The sequence below is a fragment of the Heloderma suspectum genome, chromosome 12, assembly GCF_057233095.1.
Source record: "Heloderma suspectum isolate Gila_16-S chromosome 12, 16-S_ref, whole genome shotgun sequence".
Lineage (NCBI taxonomy): Eukaryota > Metazoa > Chordata > Lepidosauria > Squamata > Helodermatidae > Heloderma > Heloderma suspectum.
Window position 1 is genome coordinate 4,165,644 of NC_139469.1, and position 18,982 is coordinate 4,184,625.

At 47.2% G+C, this 18,982-nt stretch overlaps 2 protein-coding genes across 5 annotated transcripts in view; one reads left to right on the top strand and one right to left on the bottom strand.

The window, feature by feature from the left end:
- The window catches only part of TOP3A (DNA topoisomerase III alpha), a 25,677-nt gene extending 16,643 nt beyond the window's left edge, over positions 1–9,034 (top strand). Inside the window, exon 19 of one of the 3 annotated variants that reach the window (XM_084818140.1) lies at positions 715–4,846. In XM_084818140.1, coding sequence (XP_084674266.1) covers positions 715–890 — 176 coding nt within the window. In that variant the 3' untranslated portion in view covers positions 891–4,846. Of the gene's footprint in view, positions 1–714; positions 4,847–8,356 lie in introns of those variants that run through there. The other 2 variants (XM_084818143.1, XM_084818141.1) reach the window with 2 other exon arrangements.
- Positions 2,471–18,939, bottom strand: MIEF2 (mitochondrial elongation factor 2). 2 transcript variants are annotated; one of them, XM_084818144.1, is made up of 4 exons: positions 18,766–18,939; positions 9,289–9,583; positions 6,923–7,094; positions 2,471–5,800 (listed from the first exon to the last, which is right to left on the bottom strand). In XM_084818144.1, exons 2-4 carry the CDS (start codon positions 9,436–9,438, stop codon positions 4,743–4,745), a joined length of 1,380 nt encoding a protein of 459 aa, XP_084674270.1. In that variant the 5' UTR covers positions 9,439–9,583; positions 18,766–18,939; the 3' UTR covers positions 2,471–4,742. The 2 variants fall into 2 exon arrangements, with proteins under 2 accessions (XP_084674270.1, XP_084674271.1); XM_084818145.1 differs by lacking the exons at positions 9,289–9,583; positions 18,766–18,939 and adding an exon at positions 9,063–9,217.
- Positions 18,940–18,982: the final 43 nt, after the last annotated feature.

An 18,982-nucleotide genomic window follows, 5' to 3' on the forward strand; every position in this document is an offset into this window, starting at 1 on the left:
TTCTGCTTGTGAACTGAGCTCCCACAGTATGAACCAACCTGTTGGATTCTTGAGGATTCTACCGCTTGCTTTTTTAAGATGTTGCTAGTCCGTAGTAGCAAAGAGACACTTCAGGGGTTAATAGGAGGAGCTTCCACAAGCCAGTGGTAGATTGGTGTACAGGTCCTCTACTTATGTAGCAGTGGCTCTGTACATGGAACTTTACATGCTGCATGCTCCTCTCCTGGTGGGATTTCTCCCGGACTTTACTCCACCTTCGGGCACTCCTTATCGGAGAACTTGTTCTGTGGTGCGCAGCTTGGCAGTAGAGAGAAACTTTGCATGTGTAAAGGTCCAATATTCAAGGTCTCACCCTCTCCATTTAACCAGTCCTTAGTTAGAAGGGATGGAGGAAAATCTAGAATAGGTGCAAGCAACCCAAGGCCTGCCTTGTATAAGAAAACGGTCTATATTTTAATGTGACTCTGGCATGATAATTGTTTGAAACAAAAGCCTGGCTTGCACATAATGACAACCCAGAATACCACAAATAACCCAGGAAGAGAAGCCATGGTTTGTTGTTGAGTTGTGAACTCTGGATTGTTTGTGGCTAACAACCCATAGTTAAACCATAGTGCATGGTTTGCACATAATGACAACTACGATTCAATGACAACCCATACCCTGGTTTGTCCTTACATGCAAATCAGGCCAACCAGTTTCTTTCTTTTGCAGCAGTTTTTCCTTCAAGCCAGTTCATGGGTGAAGGGAATGTGAGGGGATCAGGAACCAAAGCTAAAAGATCAGACAGTGATTCTTCCCTGAAGGCACCCACTACCAAGAGGCCACGGACTTGCGGGATTTGCCACCAACCTGGTCACACCAGAAAGACATGTCCGCAGAATCACTGAAGCCGGTCAGCCCACACAGTTTGATTGAGGATGTTCTTGTAGGAATCCATGCAATACGAGAAGGATGTGTTTGCTGGGGATATTAAAAGCCTAGCTGCAAGCACAAGTCCTTTTGGGGCTTGCACCAAACTTTCTGAGAAGGCTGGCAAAAGATCCAGTCTGCTTTCTATAAAGCAAATACACCACAGGCCTTGGTTCTCTTCATTCTGGTGTATTTAAAAGTTTGAACTGAGTTGGTGAAGTGGGAAGTCTTTTCACTTACAGTTCCTATGCAACAGCCTGTAAATCTCCTCCATTTTTTCAGTTACATGCTTCCTTTGTAAGTCTCTCCCTGCCCCCACAAACAGTGTACATTAGAAGAGGGTTTCCTTTCCTCTCTGCCTTTCTGGACTCTGTATGTTGCTCCTTCAGTGTGGCAAACCACATTTTGGAACTGCAAACAACTTTTTTTTTCTTTTTTACAAAGGCTAGCTGAGCAAAGACACTTAACCTGAAGTGCCTGCTTCTTGGGTAGTTTTTTTAATGACACACGTAACATGTGAAAATACATGAAAAATAATGCAAAACATTATCTCATATATACTCTGCTCCCCAAGAGAAAATGGGAGGTAGAATAAGACTTCAGAGCTTAGGTTTTTGCTGGGACATATGCATGGCTATGATTTATAAATACGCACATCCTTAAATGTGGGTGTTGTTATTCTGAAATAATAGCTCATCATTAAGCCCATCATTACAGCTCCTTCTATTGCAAAACCATTGTAAGAGTGCTGTTCTTACCTAGGAAACTTAATTTTAAAGCTGAGCGGGTTATGAATGGTGGAGAATGCAGGTCTCTCCTACTGAATGTGTAGGTCATAACTCCATTCCTGGTTAAAAAGCTCTTCCTTCAAATAAGAACCATCTTAGTCACTTCTACAACAGGAGCATACAGAACGTTTGCAACACGCACAATTTAATCTTAGTTTTCCCATGTTGTCTGGCAAATACCATACTCTTCTGATCACTAAGGAAGCTGCTGCTTGGGTACAAACTAGTTTGGGTAACTTATTTACCTTTTTTTAATTAAATGTTTCTTTTTTGTAAAACTCAATTGTGCATTGTGATGTTTCATTGTTTTGGCTTGCCTTATTAGCAGCATTCAGGGCACCATGGATTCTACACTGAAGCTTAGCTTGTGTTTTGTAGAGTTCGCAACAGAGGAAGGAAAAGTTATGAGGTGTGCACACGTGACAGTAACCACTGGAGCTTTTGTTCATAGAAAAAACCTACTTACTTATTTTCAAGCTTTTTCTTCACAGCCCTGAGAGCGGTCAAGTTTCCCCTTTAAGGCTGTCAAGTAGTGCTTTCCTCCCCCTCCTTTGATTGCAAAAGGGAAACTAAGCCTTCAGTAAGAGCTGTCTCAACCCTCTCCAGTGGTGGAATGCTAGGTATGCGGTAGTGTTGAAACCAACTTGTGACATCATCCTGTTGGCTGCTTTAAGTGAGATTTATTTTCCTTTTAAAGAGTATACTCAAACTCTTTTATGCAAAGATTATATCAAACCCAGAATTCACTTTAAATATGATACATATATATATTCTTTAGAGGTCTTTATTTTTACCTGTTGCATCTGGAGAAGCTTCCCTCCTTTCCAACAGCAGTCTTTAAGGTTACGGAAATCAGAGCATACAAAAAACCCCAGCATACTGTCCTCCCAAGAAGAGGCATATACCATAAGATTCTTAAGTTCCCAGAATTTCCTATCCAAACATTACACACAAATTTAGTTCTCAAACATTAGTAAGAAAACATACTTAAAGCAAAGGGGAGAGGAGGGAAGCAATTCATTTTTTAGGAGCAAAAGATGAGTTTAAATTATCCCTCAGTGGTGAAGCTCACCTCCTGGCAAGTTCTCCCCATCATTCTATGATTATTTCTTCTGTGCCATCATGTCAACCCACACACCACTCTGACTAATTTATCACATCAGGTATTTAAAAGCAAAGTTTCTTTAAATAGTAGTAAATGATTCTGCTAGCCACATAGGCTGGGAGTTTCACATGAAAGCTCAATCACAGGATGATTTCAAGGAAAGGACTACCACATGGCCAGTTTTGCTTGTGAAAAATGATTGGTGCAGAAAAGGTCTGAAAGAAAATATACAGAATCAGCTGCTCGCTCCCATGAGTTCCAATTGAGAGTAAAAAGGGGAGAAAATGGAATAATACGCTGCATCTGCCTTATTAAAACAACACATTCTTGTGATTTGCTGCATGCCAGAGGAAGTGATAAGGGCTCTAGATAAACAGTCCTTCAAGTGTGAATATTTTGAGATCATAAAGAGATGGGAGCCTTTAATATTTCCAGTTATAGCTGACAAGAAAGCAGCTACCTTCCCTTTTCATCCTTTAGGGAATGCAAACACACTCCAAAAGACATGGCAAATGATGATGGTGGCTTGGGTGAAGTGACTGCACTAGACAGAACGGACACAGTCACCCTTGTAAGTGGGCTCGCTAAATCTGCCTGATTTCCCCAAGTCTCTGGGCTGCTCGTCTAGAGAACCCAAGGCATACAAGCCCTGCTACAACCTCAGAGTGTGTCCGTGGGTACCACTACAGGGTAATTTACCATCCCGGTGGTGAAGACTTCTGTTGACATGCCAGCAGGTACATAACTAAAGCCAGGCACACAAGAAGCATACAAACTACTTGTTCTACAGTTAGAAAACCTTGATTTCACTAGAACAGCTTTCCCCACCCTGTCTCCAGATGTGTTGCCACATCTGGATGGAGAGGATGGGCAAGGCTGTGATAGAGGTTCACCTCAGTTGGCTTCACAATGGCAATCCAAGATCTGGATGAACAATCAGTTATGGCCAAGTCTATCAGACCTGCTGGTTTTCCCAGGTTCAGGAACACCCAAAATCTAGAGTTCTCCCTCATACCCCACACACTTTTGGCACTAGGTTAACTTTTGAGTGCTGGCAACAGGTGTAACCAACACGTGAGGAAAACAAAATCGCACCTTTATGCCCATGAGGTAGACAAGGGGTTCATCCTGTGCCACTTTGGACTGCACTCTGATCAGGAAAGGTTGCTTCCAGCAAGCAAGCGTTCCGAGACCCCCTTGATTTCTAGCCACATGGTACAAAAGATGTTGCAAACTATAATGACTGCTTGACACAAGTGCAGCACCACAAGGAATGGAGACACGCACACTTGCAAACAGGGAGACTCCAACTGCATGACTGATTCCCCCAGTGCCTGTAAGCACCTATGGTAATTCTGTGGTAGCCTGCACAACAGATTAGGAAGAAATTACTGGCTCAGCATCTATGGCAGAATCTACACTGCTTCGGCAAAATCTGACATACACCCACCTCAAATATCTTTTCTAGGACTTCAAGTTGTGCAATAAAGCAGACATGCCCCAGGCCAGAGACAGTGGGTAGGGACTGATCCTTACAGTAGGGGAGGGGGGGTTCTGCAAGGTTAGAGCTCCATCTCACACTGCTCCCGTTACACAGTGATGGAGAAAACCAGGTAGGAGGGGACAAATTACACTGAATGCCTATGATGCAGCCAGTGGTGTGTGTTTTTTCCTATGTAACTGCAGCCCTCCAATCTGGCTTGGCATTCCTACAGAGCAGCATGGGATTCAACCATTAGGGAATGAAAACATTGATCCTAGATTTCAGATAGAGAAGAGAAGGTTTCCTATCTTACAACCCAGGACCATTTTACTTCAAGAGCGAATACTTTTTCATTAGGTGCAAAGAATTGCATTGGGGATGAGTGGACAAGCTTCTTCCAAGCCACACAACCCCCAAAGCAGACCAGTGCAGTCACCTCCACTGAGTCGTTTGTTCACAATCCCAGTCCAGTCACAAGATCTGGCTCCACCAAAGCCTCATATAACGTACAGCCAATCTCCTCGATTTCCTCTAAGGGCAGGCGGCTGAAAAGGTCTATCCTCCCATCAAAAAAGCAAGGAAGGGAACCTTTTGCTAGGTACTGGACCAGCTCCTCCAGCACTTGCTGGAACCTATCAGCCAGCGCTGCCTCTGGCCAGTCCAGTTCAGTCTGGCTCAAGTGCAGGATGACGTGAGTCAAGGGACTGCCAGCCAGCTTGCTCCAGAAGGGATGGTTTTCAAAGACAACCTTCAAGATGTTGAGACACCGTTGCCGGATGCCTGAATCTCTGGCATCCAGATCTTTAAGCTTGGACATCTCTGCTGCGTAAAAGTCTTGCTGCCAGAGGTTCTCCACAGGTACTTCAAAAGATGCAGCAAGTAGAACTTTATCCCCCACTTCTACCGTGGGGCAGAGGGTTATGTCCAGATGGATCTGTTCATACCTGACCTCCAGCTTCAACTCCTTGGGAGCCATCACAGGCCTGATGACACATTCCAACATGCTGCTGATGACAGGCCAGTTGACGGAGGCCACCAGTATCTTATGGAGGGCGTCGCTGATGGTGTTGGATGAAAGATACCCACCCACAATGAACCTGTCCCAGGGGCTGTTTCCCCGCGGGAAGTACTCCAGACCGGTCCGCTTGATCATCCCAAAGCAGGGGTTATTCACAACGGTTTGTTCTCCTGGGATCAGGTGCCAAAGATTGGATTCCAGCATCAAGGGAAGCATGAAGTCAACTTCAAGGTGGTTATGGCTGACAAGGTCATCGCAGAGGTAGCCGCTAAGGAACATGTTCCCAAAGGGAAGTTCCGAAGACTTGTTTTTCAGGAAGTTCTGCAACTCGGCACAGATGTCCCCTGCTAGCTGCTTCCCCAGAGCTTTCTCCGTCTCAGAGATGGAGATGTGGTCCCTGTAGAATGAGAGAAGCTTCTCCTGCAGCGTGAGGCACAGCGGGGGCCTCAATTCCACTGGAGGGAGCCCCGAGGCCGGGACATGGCTGTCAGATTCTGCAAAAGAGGAGCGAACAAAACAGAGTCCTATCTCAGCTTGCATAAGAATATGAAGAGATCTGCAATGCTTCAGAATGTTGGTGCAATGCTTGGATGGAGAAAGGCCATTCCCCACAAAGGCAGACTAGTAGAGCTCCTAGACCCCATGATTTCTAATAGGAGATGGTCATTTGGAAAGCCAACATACAGCTCATGAAAGCAACATCCTTCCCATCTCTTTTGCCTCCAGTGTGTGTTGTTCAAAGACATGGTGCCTCTAGACATGGAGGTGCCAATGAGCTAGCAAAAGTAATAGCAATTGACAGGCTCATTTTCTTCATCAATTCATCTAGGCCTCTTTTCTTTTTTAAAGCCACCTAAGCTGGTGGCCTGAGCTACACCTTGTGCCAGAGAATCCCATAATGTTGTGTGAGGAAGTAGTACTTCCTTTTGTCTGTCTTAAACCAACTGCCCACCAATTTCACTTGATGACCATTGAGTCATGGGAGAAAAGGGAAAGAAGTTTCTCCACCTACTCTCTTAACACTCTGAATAAAATGGCATAAGCCTCTATCATGTCCTCCCTTCATCTTTTTATATATATTTATCAACAGATGAAAGTGGAGGATCTGCTCCATAGGGCTTAGCTCAACAGCATGGCTGAACATTTGGGGATCTGGAGGTACCACCTTCTGTCCTCTTTGGACCACATCTCAGTCCAGACTTCCTCTGCCATGACGGCTGTACAGAAAACAACAGTTGAATTCATTCCTGCTCTAAACATTCAGAGCCAGCGTGACTCCTGGTTTGTACTACGGTTCAAATTAGTCTCACTGGATGGACCTTGGGGGAAGTCATAGCCTTAGTGGCTACAGAAGAAAAATGGGAAATTTCTGCAGCTAGGCTAGCAACTGTAAAGTGTTAACTGAGTCACTGGAATAAAGCAAGGTCTACCAGATGTAGGCTGAAGAGGCCTAACTTAAAAGTAGATCCTTTCCTAAAGGAAAAAATGGTTGTCTATTATAGTGTTACAGAAGAGGACATGAATTCAACAGACAGCAACTGGCATTCCCAAAGAACACAAAGCATGCACTGAACTCGGATCCTGGCAGAAAGAGAAGTCACAGCATCTATCCTGACCTTGTACAGTCACACTCGTGACAGGAGACAGCAGTGGCTCCTCAAGGTCTTCCCGTTGTGCCTTGGGCATCGCCTGGATCAGGCTTAGCTCCTGCCAGCTTTCCTCAAGGGACTTCTGCTTGGCTTTTATGTCGTTGTCATCATCCGGCGGGCTGGTGGCTCGGTCTATCAACTGTGGAGGGATAGACCCCCAGTTAGCATGAATCCCTGCCTTCTTCAGGTCCAGTTTTGCTGCCAAGGGCCTTGGTGACTGTGAACCCCAAACACGCGTCTATACCCGCACATGAGCTACAATGTAGAGCAGGGGTGTTAAACCTCTTTCAGCCAGAGGTCTGAAACCCATTTCAGAGAAGCTCTCGGGGGCTGCATCCCAGTGGTGGGTGGAGCCAAAAGCAAAAGGGGAGTGGCCAAAATATCGGCATGTTTTAGCTTAAAGTTCTTACTGCCAGTAACGAAGGCTTAGGAGAGGTGTTTCAACTTTTTAGAATGGGGGAAAGGAAGTGCAAATGCCGAAAAGCCACCAACCAACTGGCGGTCAGGGTAACGGGATAGGACATGGGGAAGAGGGTACAGTCATCTGGGGAAATCCAGAGGGCAGGACTGGGACCGCAGGCAGGCAGGCAGGCAGGCAGGCAGGCAAGATTTGCCCTGCAGGCCTGAGCTTTAACACTCCTGACCTAGAGAGACTAGTCAGGCAAGCATCTATGCACACCTGGGACTTTCTATCAAGTTATTCTGTGGCAGCTTACAATGTTGGATTGCAACCAGCATTCTTCTAACCCAAGAGTGTAAAAATAAACCCTGAATGGCAGAGCTGTTGCTCAGGAAGTGCACTGAACCAACCAGGTGCCTACAGACTTAAAAAAAAATTCCCTCGCTTTTTGTAAATGTGATCTATCTTCCTTTGAAATGACATTATTGCTTTTAAACGTTTGTTGTTAGCTGCTTGAGCATGTTACCTCTCGAGTGATTTTGCGCAGTTTAAGCTGGTGCATTAACAGCACTCATTCCCGGGGAACATGGAACTGGCCATGGTCACACATGCCTTAATTACACATCCCGGTTCGATTATAGCAAAGTGTTTGCCATAGCGCTGTCTCTGAAAAGCACCCAGAAACTTTGGCTACTGCAAAGCAATGCAGCAAGTACAGTCTTGACCAGGGCTCGTTTAATAAGAAGCCAGTGCTCTGACATGGTATCAGCTTCGTTGGATTCTGGTTTGTTTCCAAACCCAATTCAAAAGTGCTAGTTATCATGTTTACCTCCCTAAATAGCTTGGGAAGAGAATATTTTATATTGTTTTACTGTGTGATTTTTGGTTTTAATTTTTGTGAACCGCCCAGACAGCTTCGGCTATTGGGCAGTATAGAAATGAAATAAATAAATAAAATATTTAAAGGACTATCTCCCCCCTTTCTTTGCCTTTCTGCTCAGATTATTGGGAGAGGGCTTGATCTCTCTTCAACTGACAGCAGCTGTGGGGTTAACGGGTATACAAGACAGGGCCCGTGTCCACAGTGGCCACCAGGATATGGAACTCGTTGCCTGGAAGACTCAACTGGCCCTCAGTTTGATGCCAAGCAAAGCCTGTTTTGTTTTATTGTGCTTTTGGTAGAACCAGCTCCTGAATTCTTTTATTCTCTGGTGTGTATTCTCTGCTGCCTCTGCGGGTGCACAATATGGCTTCCAACTGTATTATTGATTTAAATTGTTCTTGTTAGCTGCCTTAAGTGTCACGGGGAGTTGCTGCAGAAGGAACTATATGAGAAAAACCCATGACAGGTTTCCACAACAGGTGGAGACCCACCCTACCAAACGCATTCCATCAGCCACGTATAGGTCATCACCAGCCAAACCTGTTTTTGCACTCCTGTTTTTGCACCAGAGAGCCAGTGTAGTGTAGTGGTGAGAGTGACGGACTGGGAGCCGGGAGATCCGGGTTCTAGTCCCCAATTGGCCATGGAAGCTCACTGGGTGACTTTGGGCCAGTCACACACTCTCAGCCCAACCCACCTCACAGGGTTGTTGTTGTGAGGATAAAATGGAGAGGAGGAGGATAATGTAAGCCGCCTTGAGTTCCTTGCGAGAGGGAGAAAGGCGGGGTATAAATGCAATAAATAAATAAATAAATAAAATAAACCTGGAGGGTTATTGAGACAGTGGACAGCCCCCATATCTGGCCAGTGGGCTTGTGTTCAGCTTGGTGGTTCATTCCCAACTGTGCGGGCCATGTTCTCCTGCTTGCAATTCAAGGGCATCATTCCATTAAAGTCGACTTGCCCCACAGGGAGAATCCCTTTTCACCACCAAGCGTTAAAAGCACGTTTGCTGCAGACGGCATGGAAGGAAGAACCAGCCCGCCTCACCTTCTTCACAGCCAGTGTCGCAATGGCCAACACAGCTGCTCCGCTGACACCCAGGACTACCCTGGCGTTGGCCAGCAGGAAGTCCACCACGCTGCCCAGGCCACTTTCATCATTCCTCTTCCCCTGCTTGTGGCTGTAGTCCGCCATCATCAGCCCTCCGGAAAGAAAAGTGGGTTTAGCAGATGCCACCAGGAAGCCTTTATGGGATCAATTGGGAGACGAGGGCCAGAGAAGCAGTGGGCCAACAGCAACTCAAGCAGGTCAGGGGCCAGCACATCATCGGTAGCAATCAAACCTAGAATGGGCGGAGGAACAGAACTGCTCGCCATAATTATTATTTCTATAAATATATATCTAAAAGGAGTAGAGAAAGGAGGAAACAAAGCAACCTTCCCCAACCGGGTGCCCTCCAGATGGTTTGGACTACAACTCCCAGCATTGCTGGCAATGCTGGCTGGGGCTGATGGGAGCTGAAGTCCAAAACATCTGGAGGAGACCAGGTTAGGAGAAGGCTGACCGGAAAAAGGAACAGACAAATGCAAAAACTGAAATTTCTTCAGATATGCAACTACAACTCTAATATGGACTAGGAATACAAAGAATGGTGAAACCGTTATTAGTTCTGATTCTGATATTGCTCCTAAAATATCGTGCCTCTTTCATTCTTAGGCAGCAGGAGTACCCCCAACACGGAGCTTGTGCTCTGCTCCGCTCCACTCCGCTCCTGGACTGGTCCGGGGTGTGCGTGAGCGTATGATGCGGCCTCATAGCGAGCCAGACCATTGCTCTATCGGGCCCAATACCGTCTCCTCGGACTGGCAGTGGCTTTCCCATTGTCTCAGGCACTGAAGGGTGCGACACGTCTGTTCACGGGTCCTCTCAAAATATGCTTCCCGTTTATAGGTGACCCTTGATCACCACCTAACTATGCATATTCGAATTCCTCTGGGAACAAGATGTCATCTCAGGCAGAAAAAGGCTCAAATATTCAGATACAGACATACACCTGCAGTTTATATTTGCCAGAAAACACTCTCGTGTGTGTCTGTCTGTCTTTTGCTCTTAAAAAATATCAGCATAAAAAAAAGACTCAGTACAAGGTTCTACATGCAAAGATTCAAACATATCATACGTTTGAAATCAAACTAAGGTAAGGCTTATGCAGAGCAAAGCAATTCAGGCTGCTTGCAAGTCTCTTTTCTACAGGCAGTTAAAAGTGCAGTAGCTCTCCGTAAGAAAAACCCACTGTCCCGGCCCCTGGACTGCCTTTTTATACCTTTTAATACTCTTGGGGCGCAACTCTAGGCATATCTGGGGGATGCTGGGAGTTGCAGGACTTTTTTCTGTCTAAACATGCATAGGACTGCACCCTTAAACACGCCTAGATTATTTTGCTTTCATTTATTTATGTCCCACTAATAGTTTGCTTGTGCCATATAGACACATTCCTACAGATAGACTTCTATCCTAAATCAATTATGACTAAACCATCATATTGAAATCAAGACCTCTTAATAAGATCTATAAGTACAAAAACACCCTCATAACATTTCTGATTCCCATGTCATGTTATAGGTATGCTTGCAACACAAGAACTATTTCTCCTACTGCACACTGTTTGTGTTTTTCTATTTACCAAAAACAAACTCCCTCTAAATAAGATCTGAGGAACTTCCTTCTCTGACCACATTGTCACTGTTCTGGTTTTTTTTATGACTTAATGGCTGTTTCGGTTTACAGTATCTGCTCCAGTATCTTCTATCATATAAAAGCACAGAAAGGTAGTTATTTGCCTGTACCTGGGCCCCTATGCCTCCATCGGGGGAGGCTCAGAGAAAAGGCATGTTTTCATTTTCACCGTAACAAAGCTATCTGGACCATACAGCCCAGTATTGCCAACACTACCTGGCGATAATGGCTCTCCAGGGCTTCAGGCAGGGGTTTTCCCCCAGCCCTACCTGGAGATGCTGCTGGGGATCAAACCTGGGACCTTCTGCACACAAAGCAGAGGCTCGACCACAGAGCAATGACCCTTCCCCCTAAAGATAAATTAAGATTCCAGTCCTCAAGGTTCTGAAGAAAGGTCTGATTTAAATAGGACCACTGGAAGCTGCCTTATGCTCAGTCAGACCCTGGGTCCATCTAACCCAGTATTGTCAACACTGACTGGCAGCGACAGCTCTCTGGGGTTTCAGGCAGGATTCTTTCCCAGCCCTACGTGGAGATGCTGGGGACTGAACCTGGGACCCTGTGCTGAGGTGCTCTTCTGCTGAGCTTCAGACCCTCCTCAGGCGGGGGGTGCTCTTTATCTTGCTACCACTGCCAAGGCAGCACCTGCAGGCTTCATTCAAACGCCCACTTCTATAGATGACTTTTTGGACATCATGGCATGGTGTGGTTCTTTCGATGTGTTTGTTTTTAAGAACTTCTTTTCCTGTACGTTTACAGTGCTGTTTCCATTGCATTTGGCCCCTTTATCATTTGATTGCCTTAGACTGCAAGCCTGTCTAGGGTCCAGGACGATAAACATTTTTGAAAAATTTCTAAAAGCTGCTCTGAGCAGCCCACGGGACAGACATCAGATAAAAATAAATGTCAAAGTTAACTTAAATCAGCAACTTGTTTTACAGGAGGGCTCCTTCCGGGAAGGGGGCCGGCTGGTGGTTCTCAGGCGACCAGATTTGGCCATGGAGCATCTCCATGGGGGAAGGACCACGGCTCAGTTGGTAGAACATCTGCTCTACATGCAGAAGGTCCCAGGTTCGATCCCTAGCAGGTACGGCTAGGAAGGAATCCTGCCTGAAACGAGAGCCACGGCTGCCAGTCAGCGCTGATAGTACTGGGCTAGATGGACCAAGGGACTGACCCAGTCTAAGGTTGCTAACTATGTTTCTGACTTGCTGACCCCTTGAAGAGTCAAAGGGAGCTGTCAGTTTCACATGCAAGTCTACCAGCATTTTCGGGGCAACAGAGCAGCCTTGAAAAATATTCAGTTCCCTTACTCTTCCTCTGTTCCTCGCCCACCACCTTCCAGCTGGCATGCATGAGTCAGAACTCCCAGTATGACTGAGCAGCAATAGCGGCATTGTTATGGGAACGGAGAGCCAACAAAAACACTCCGATGGTATTCAAAGCGCGGAAGGCCGGGTTCCCATACATTTTTACAGCGGGACCCTGGAAGCAGCATGCCATGCTGAAACCAGTCAGTTTTGTCACTTTGGTAAGGCCCAGCCACTGGGGGCGCTGCTAGGCCTGGGTCTATGAGACCTCGGCCCTGAATCTATTTCCCAGGGCCCTGAATCTATTCCCTGGATGCATTTCCCAGGGCCCCAAATCTCTTCCACAGAGCACTGAGTTCCACTAATGTCAACAGCAGGTTTTTTCTCTGCTTAATTGCTATTTGAGGGCAATTTTCAAGGGGGATTGCAATTGGGGAAGGGTTAACTTTCCCCTTCCCAGATATTGTAATTGCCAAAATCTCTCCCAAAATCTTACCTTGCAGGGCAATTAAGCTTGGGGGAGGGGGAATCCATTGGTTTGGGGTGACAGGATGCAAATTAACTGAATTGATTTTATTTGAAATTACTTGGATGAGAAATGAATGGGCTGCTTTTGCCTCCTGTGAAAAGTAAATAAATCCTACTAATATGTCTAACCCCTTCATGGATCACTGCCTTGTTGTGGCGAAGGGGCTTGCGTAACTCAGTGAAGCCATAAGCTATGCCGTGCAGGGCCACCCAAGACGGACAGGTCATGGCAGAGAGTTCTGACAAAATGTGGTCCACTGGAGAAGGAAATGGCAACCCACTCCAGTATTCTTGCCAAGAAAACCCCATGGAACGTATCACAAGGCTAAAAGATATGACGCCGGAAGATGAGCCCCTCAGGTCGGAAGGTGTCCAATATGCTACTGGGGAAGAGCAGAGGGTATTTCCAAGTAGCGCCAGAAAGAGTGAAGCGGCTGGGCCAAACCCGAAAGGACACTCAGCTGTGGATGTGTCTGGTGGTGAAAAGAAAATCCGATGCTGTAAAGAAAAATATTGTTTAGGAACCTGGAATGTCAGATCAATGAATCAAGGTAAGCTGCAGGTGGTCAAACATGAGATGGCAAGATTGAACATCGACATCTTGGGAATCAGCGAACTCAAATGGACAGGCATGGGCGAATTTAATTCAGGTGACCATCATATCTACTATTGTGGGCAAGAATCCCTTAGAAGAAATGGAGTAGCACTCATAGTCAACAAAAGGGTGGGAAAAGCAGTACTGGGGTACAATCTTAAAAATGATAGAATGATCTCAGTACGAATCCAAGGAAAACCATTCAATATCACAGTAATTCAAGTCTATGCCCCAACCACTGAGGCCGAAGAAGCTGAGGTTGATCAGTTCTATGAAGACCTACAACACCTTCTAGAACTAACACCAAAAAAAGACGTCCTCTTCATCATAGGGGATTGGAATGCTAAAGTAGGAAGTCAAGAAATCACCGGGATAACAGGCAGGCATAGCCTTGGTGTACAAAATGAAGCAGGACAAAAGCTAATAGAGTTTTGCCAAGAGAACATGCTGATCATAGCAAACACTCTTTTCCAACAGCACAAGAGGCGACTCTACACATGGACGTCACCAGATGGTCAATATCGAAATCAGATTGATTATGTCCTTTGCAGCCAAAGATGGAGAAGCTCCATACAGTCAGTAAAAACAAGACCTGGAGCTGACTGTGGCTCAGATCATGAGCTGCTTCTTGCAAAAGTTCGGCTTAAATTGAAGAACGTCGGGAAAACCACTAAACCGTTCAGGTATGACCTAAATCATATCCCTGATGAATATACAGTGGAGGTGAGGAATAGATTTCAGGGATTAGACCTGATAGACAGAGTGCCTGAGGAACTATGGACGGAGGTCCGTAACATTGTTCAGGAGGCAGCAACGAAATCCATCCCAAAGAAAAAGAAATGCAAGAAAGCAAAGTGGCTGTCTGATGAGGCTTTACAAGTAGCTCACGAAAGAAGGGAAGCGAAAAGCAAGGGAGAAAGGGGAAGATATACCCAACTGAATGCAGAGTTCCAGAGAATAGCAAGGAGAGACAAGGAGGCCTTCTTAAGTGAACAATGCAAAGAAATCGAGGAAAACAACAGAATGGGAAAGACTAGAGATCTCTTCAAGAAAATTGGAGATCTCAAGGGAACGTTTTGTGCAAAGATGGGCATGATAAAGGACAAAGAAGGCAGGGACCTAACAGAAGCAGATGAGATTAAGAAGAGGTGGAAAGAATACACAGAAGAACTATACAGGAAAGATCTGAATGTCCCTGATAGCCATGATAGTGCGGTCACTGAACTTGAGCCGGACATCCTAGAGAGTGAAGTCAAGTGGGCCTTAGGAAGCATTAGTAACAATAAAGCTAGCGGAGATGACAGTATTCCATCCGAGCTATTTAAAATCCTAAAAGATGATGCTGTTAAAGTGCTGCATTCAATATGCCAACAAATCTGGAACACTCAACAGTGGCCACAAGACTGGAAAAGGTCAGTTTACATTCCAATTCCAAAGAAGGGCAATGCCAAAGAGTGTTCAAACTATCGCACCATTGCGCTCATTTCACATGCCAGCAAGGTGATGCTCAAAATCCTACAAGCTAGGCTTCAGCAGTATGCGAACCGAGAACTACCGGAAGTACAAGCTGGGTTTCGAAGAGGCAGAGGAACTAGAGATCAAATCGCCAACATTCGCTGCATCATGGAGAAAGCAAGAGAATTCCAGAAAAACGTCGATTTCTGCTTCATTGACTACGCTAAAGCCTTTGATTGTGTGGATCACAACAAACTGTGGCAAATTCTTAAAGTGATGGGAGTACCAGACCACCTTACCTGTCTCCTGAGAAACCTGTACGAGGGTCAAGAAGCAACAGTAAGAACCAGACATGGAACAACCGAGTGGTTCAAAATTGGGAAAGGAGTACGACAAGGCTGCATATTGTCACCCTGCTTATTTAACTTATATGCAGAGTACATCATGAGAAATGCCGGGTTGGATGAATCAGAGGTTGGAATTAAGATTGCTGGGAGAATTATCAACAACCTCCGATATGCAGACGATACCACCCTAATGGCAGAAAGCGAAGAGGATCTCAAGAGCCTCTTGTTGAGGGTGAAAGAGGAGAGTGCAAAAGCTGGTTTGAAACTCAACATTAAAAAAACGAAGATCATGGCATCTGGCCCCATCACTTCCTGGCATATAGAAGGGGAAGAAATGGAAGCAGTGACAGATTTTACTTTCTTGGGCTCCAAGATCACCGCAGACGGTGACTGTAGCCATGAAATTAAAAGACGCTTGCTCCTTGGGAGGAAAGCTATGGCCAACCTAGACAGCATAATAAGAAGCAGAGACATCACCTTGCCGACAAAGGTCCGTCTAATCAAAGCTATGGTTTTCCCAGTAGTAATGTATGGCTGTGAGAGCTGGACTATAAGGAAGGCTGAGCGCCGAAGAATTGATGCTTTCGAACTGTGGTGCTGGAGAAGACTCTTACGAGTGCCCTGGACTGCAAGGAGGTCAAATCAGTCCATCCTCAAGGAAATCCACCCTGAGTGCTCATTGGAAGGACAGATAATGAAGCTGAAGCTCCAATATTTTGGCCACCTAATGCGAAGAGAAAACTCCCTGGAAAAGACCCTGATGCTGGGAAAGACTGAAGGCAAAAGGAGAAGGGGACGGCAGAGGATGAGATGGCTAGATAGCATCACGGATGCAATGAATATGAACTTGAGCACGCTCCGGGAGAGAGCGCAGGACAGGAAGGCCTGGCGTGCTATGGTCCATGGGGTCACGAAGAGTCAGACACGACTGAACGACTGAACAACAACAACAACAACAACATGTCTAAATTTGCATATATAGATTAGCATATGGAGATTTATGCAGATTTTGGTGTGGGCCTAGGTTCTGATTCTTTTAAGGGTCGAGCAACGCCCCTGCCAGCTACGCTGAGAAGCAGCTCTGCAGACTGACCTGTGACAAGGTCCGTGAATAATAATTTGCTACAGAGGAGTCAGGTTTCTGGTTGCTATTTTGAAGCTGTGTAACAATATCTTCATGCCGGTCTCTTCACCCCCAACAGTCTTTTCTATTCTGGGGACCAGAGCCTGAGAGGGGCTTCACAGGACCCATCCATCAGGTCAAGATATATAGAGAGATACCCACTGGGTTTGAGACATGGCTCAGCCCACACCTCTGGAATTTATCCCAGAACTTTTCAGCCCTGGCACTACCCCTGGAGCAGAGAGTTTCTAAACATGTGCAGAGTGCCATTTTCTTTCACTCACAAGCCATGTCACCTGACCAAACAGGGTGGATGTGGATAATTGTTTATCACAGTGCAGTGAACTCTCATGTGACTTTGTGTGTGGGGGGGGGGAGTGACATAAATAATTGTGCCCTATCCTGAATAGCCTCCCCAACAAATAAATGTGTGAACACTGGGGAGAGGGTTCCCAGGATAGGGCCTTTTCTATAGTGGCACTAGAGCTTTGTACTTCCCCAGGAGGGACTTTTACTCTGTTCCCTTTCTCCTAGCCTTGCAGGTAACAAAGGAAAGTCTACTTTGCTTCAGAGGGCATCCAGGTCTAAGCTGCTATTTTAGGATTTGTTTAGTTTCCTGCTAAAGGCCTGCATCTGGTGTCTGTACTGCTGCTTCTGGTTTATCGCTGTGTTTAAGTTAGTTTTGAAATATCGTTCTTGATGCTTGGTTGTGAGCTTTGGCGTAAGAAAATGGAATATAAGTAGTTTAATAAAATCCTAAAAAAGAGAGAGAGAGAGAGAGAGAAGTCCCACCTACGCTGCCAGTTGCAAAGGCCACAAACATTTGCCTGGACAAACAGCTGTACGCTGTGGGTCATGGGCTCCCTGCTCGATTGCATGCGCACCCATATGATGTGGATTTAAAATTACTTTGGGGAGGGACCATAGGTCAGTGGGTAGAGCAGCTGCTTTGCATGCAGAAAGTCCCCGGTTCAATCCCCAGCTCCTCCAGGTAGGGCTAGGAAAGAATCCTGCCTGAAACCCTGGAGAGTCATTGCTGCCAATCAGTGTCAACAATACTGGGCTAGATGGACCAAGGGTCTGAATCTATGTCTGGAGTAAGGGCAGTAAGCTCTGCATGCTTTGCATGCAGAGGGTCCCAGGTTCAATCCCCACATCCCCTGCTAAAAGGATAAAGTATCAAGGCTGAGAAAGGTCTGTTTCTGACTGAGAGGGGCTACCAGTCAGAGCCAATACAGATGGGCTGATGTAGCAACTTTATATGTGAGGACGGACCCACAGCTTTGCATGCAAAAGGTCATGGGTTCAATTCCTGGCATCTCCAGTTAAAAGGATCAGGTAGCAGGGAAAGACCCTTCACTAACCGAGACCCAACTGCTGCCAGAGGAGTCAATATTAGGCTAGATGGACAAATAAATGTTTTGACTTGGTAAAAAGCAGCATTACATGCTTGTATGTTAAGTTCTCCTAACCGCCCCCGCCCCCCCAGCAAATTTTTGCCTATTCATCTCCACATCTCATATTGGGGACAGGATCTCTACTACCACCGGAGGGCTTGAATTTGAGGAAATCCTCAATAAATAAATGTTTCTTATTAGAGATTAATGGTTCTTCAAGAAAGCAGAAGGGCTGTTCCTCATTTTCGTTGGCTAAACCAAGGGATCAGGTTCTTGGCCAAAAATGTGGAGGTGGTGGTAACTGGGAAGGGGGTGTACTGGGGGTGGGGGGGGAGATCAAAACTGCCAAAATATAGATATGGGGGGTTAACAAGTTATTTAATTCGTTTATTTGTTAGCGAGCAAGTGGGCGGAATCCTATCCGCGTGTTTCTCCGGTACCTCCACATCTTAAGGAAAACAACAAAGCTGCGAATTCAGCATCGGCAGCAGCTGCAAGGCGCCTGACGCTGGGCAAGGCCGGTCCACCGACCCACCCGGCGAGCGCCCTGCAGCGCCAAGCGGTGCGCCGAGGGTCGCGCCGCCAAGGCTCCGGCACCGCAGCGGACCCCCAGCAGCTGTCCCCGCCAAGCCGAGGCAGATGGGCCGAACTCAGGGCCACCCCCAAAAGAAAACGGGGGGGGCACGCTGGTCAAGGAGTCCCGCGGCGCCACATTCCTGAGGCGTGCTCCGCCTTGAGGGTGGCCACAGCCTGGAAAGGCTGCCAGGTGTTTTTAGTCGCCGTCCTCCGCTTTCGCCCGCTCAAGGCCACCCTCTTGACCCCCGAGCCGGGCCAGCGGCCCCCCGACCCCTTGGGGGCCATCTCCCCCTCCTCACTGAGCGGGGGCTGGCCGTTAAGGCGCTGCCCGGGGCTCTCCCCGCTCCACGCGCGTGCTCGCCCAGCGGCACAGCTCCCCTCGGGCCCTGGCTGAGGAGGCCCAAAGCGGGCCGGGCCGGGCCGGCCCCGCCACCCCCGGGCGGCCCCCTGCACTCACCTCGCCGGCGCCGGGCGCAGGCCGGAGGGCGACGGCCCGGGGGGCGGTGCGGCGCTCTCGGGAGGCCCCGCGGCGGACGCCCCCGAGCCGCGGCCGAGGAGCGAACGCGGCCGACGCTCGGGGAGCGAGCGCCGCCTCCCGCCCGCTGCGCGGCTGCGCCGGCCGCCTGGCGCCGCCGCCTTAAGGCCGCGGCGGGCCCCGCCTTGGCCGCGGCGCC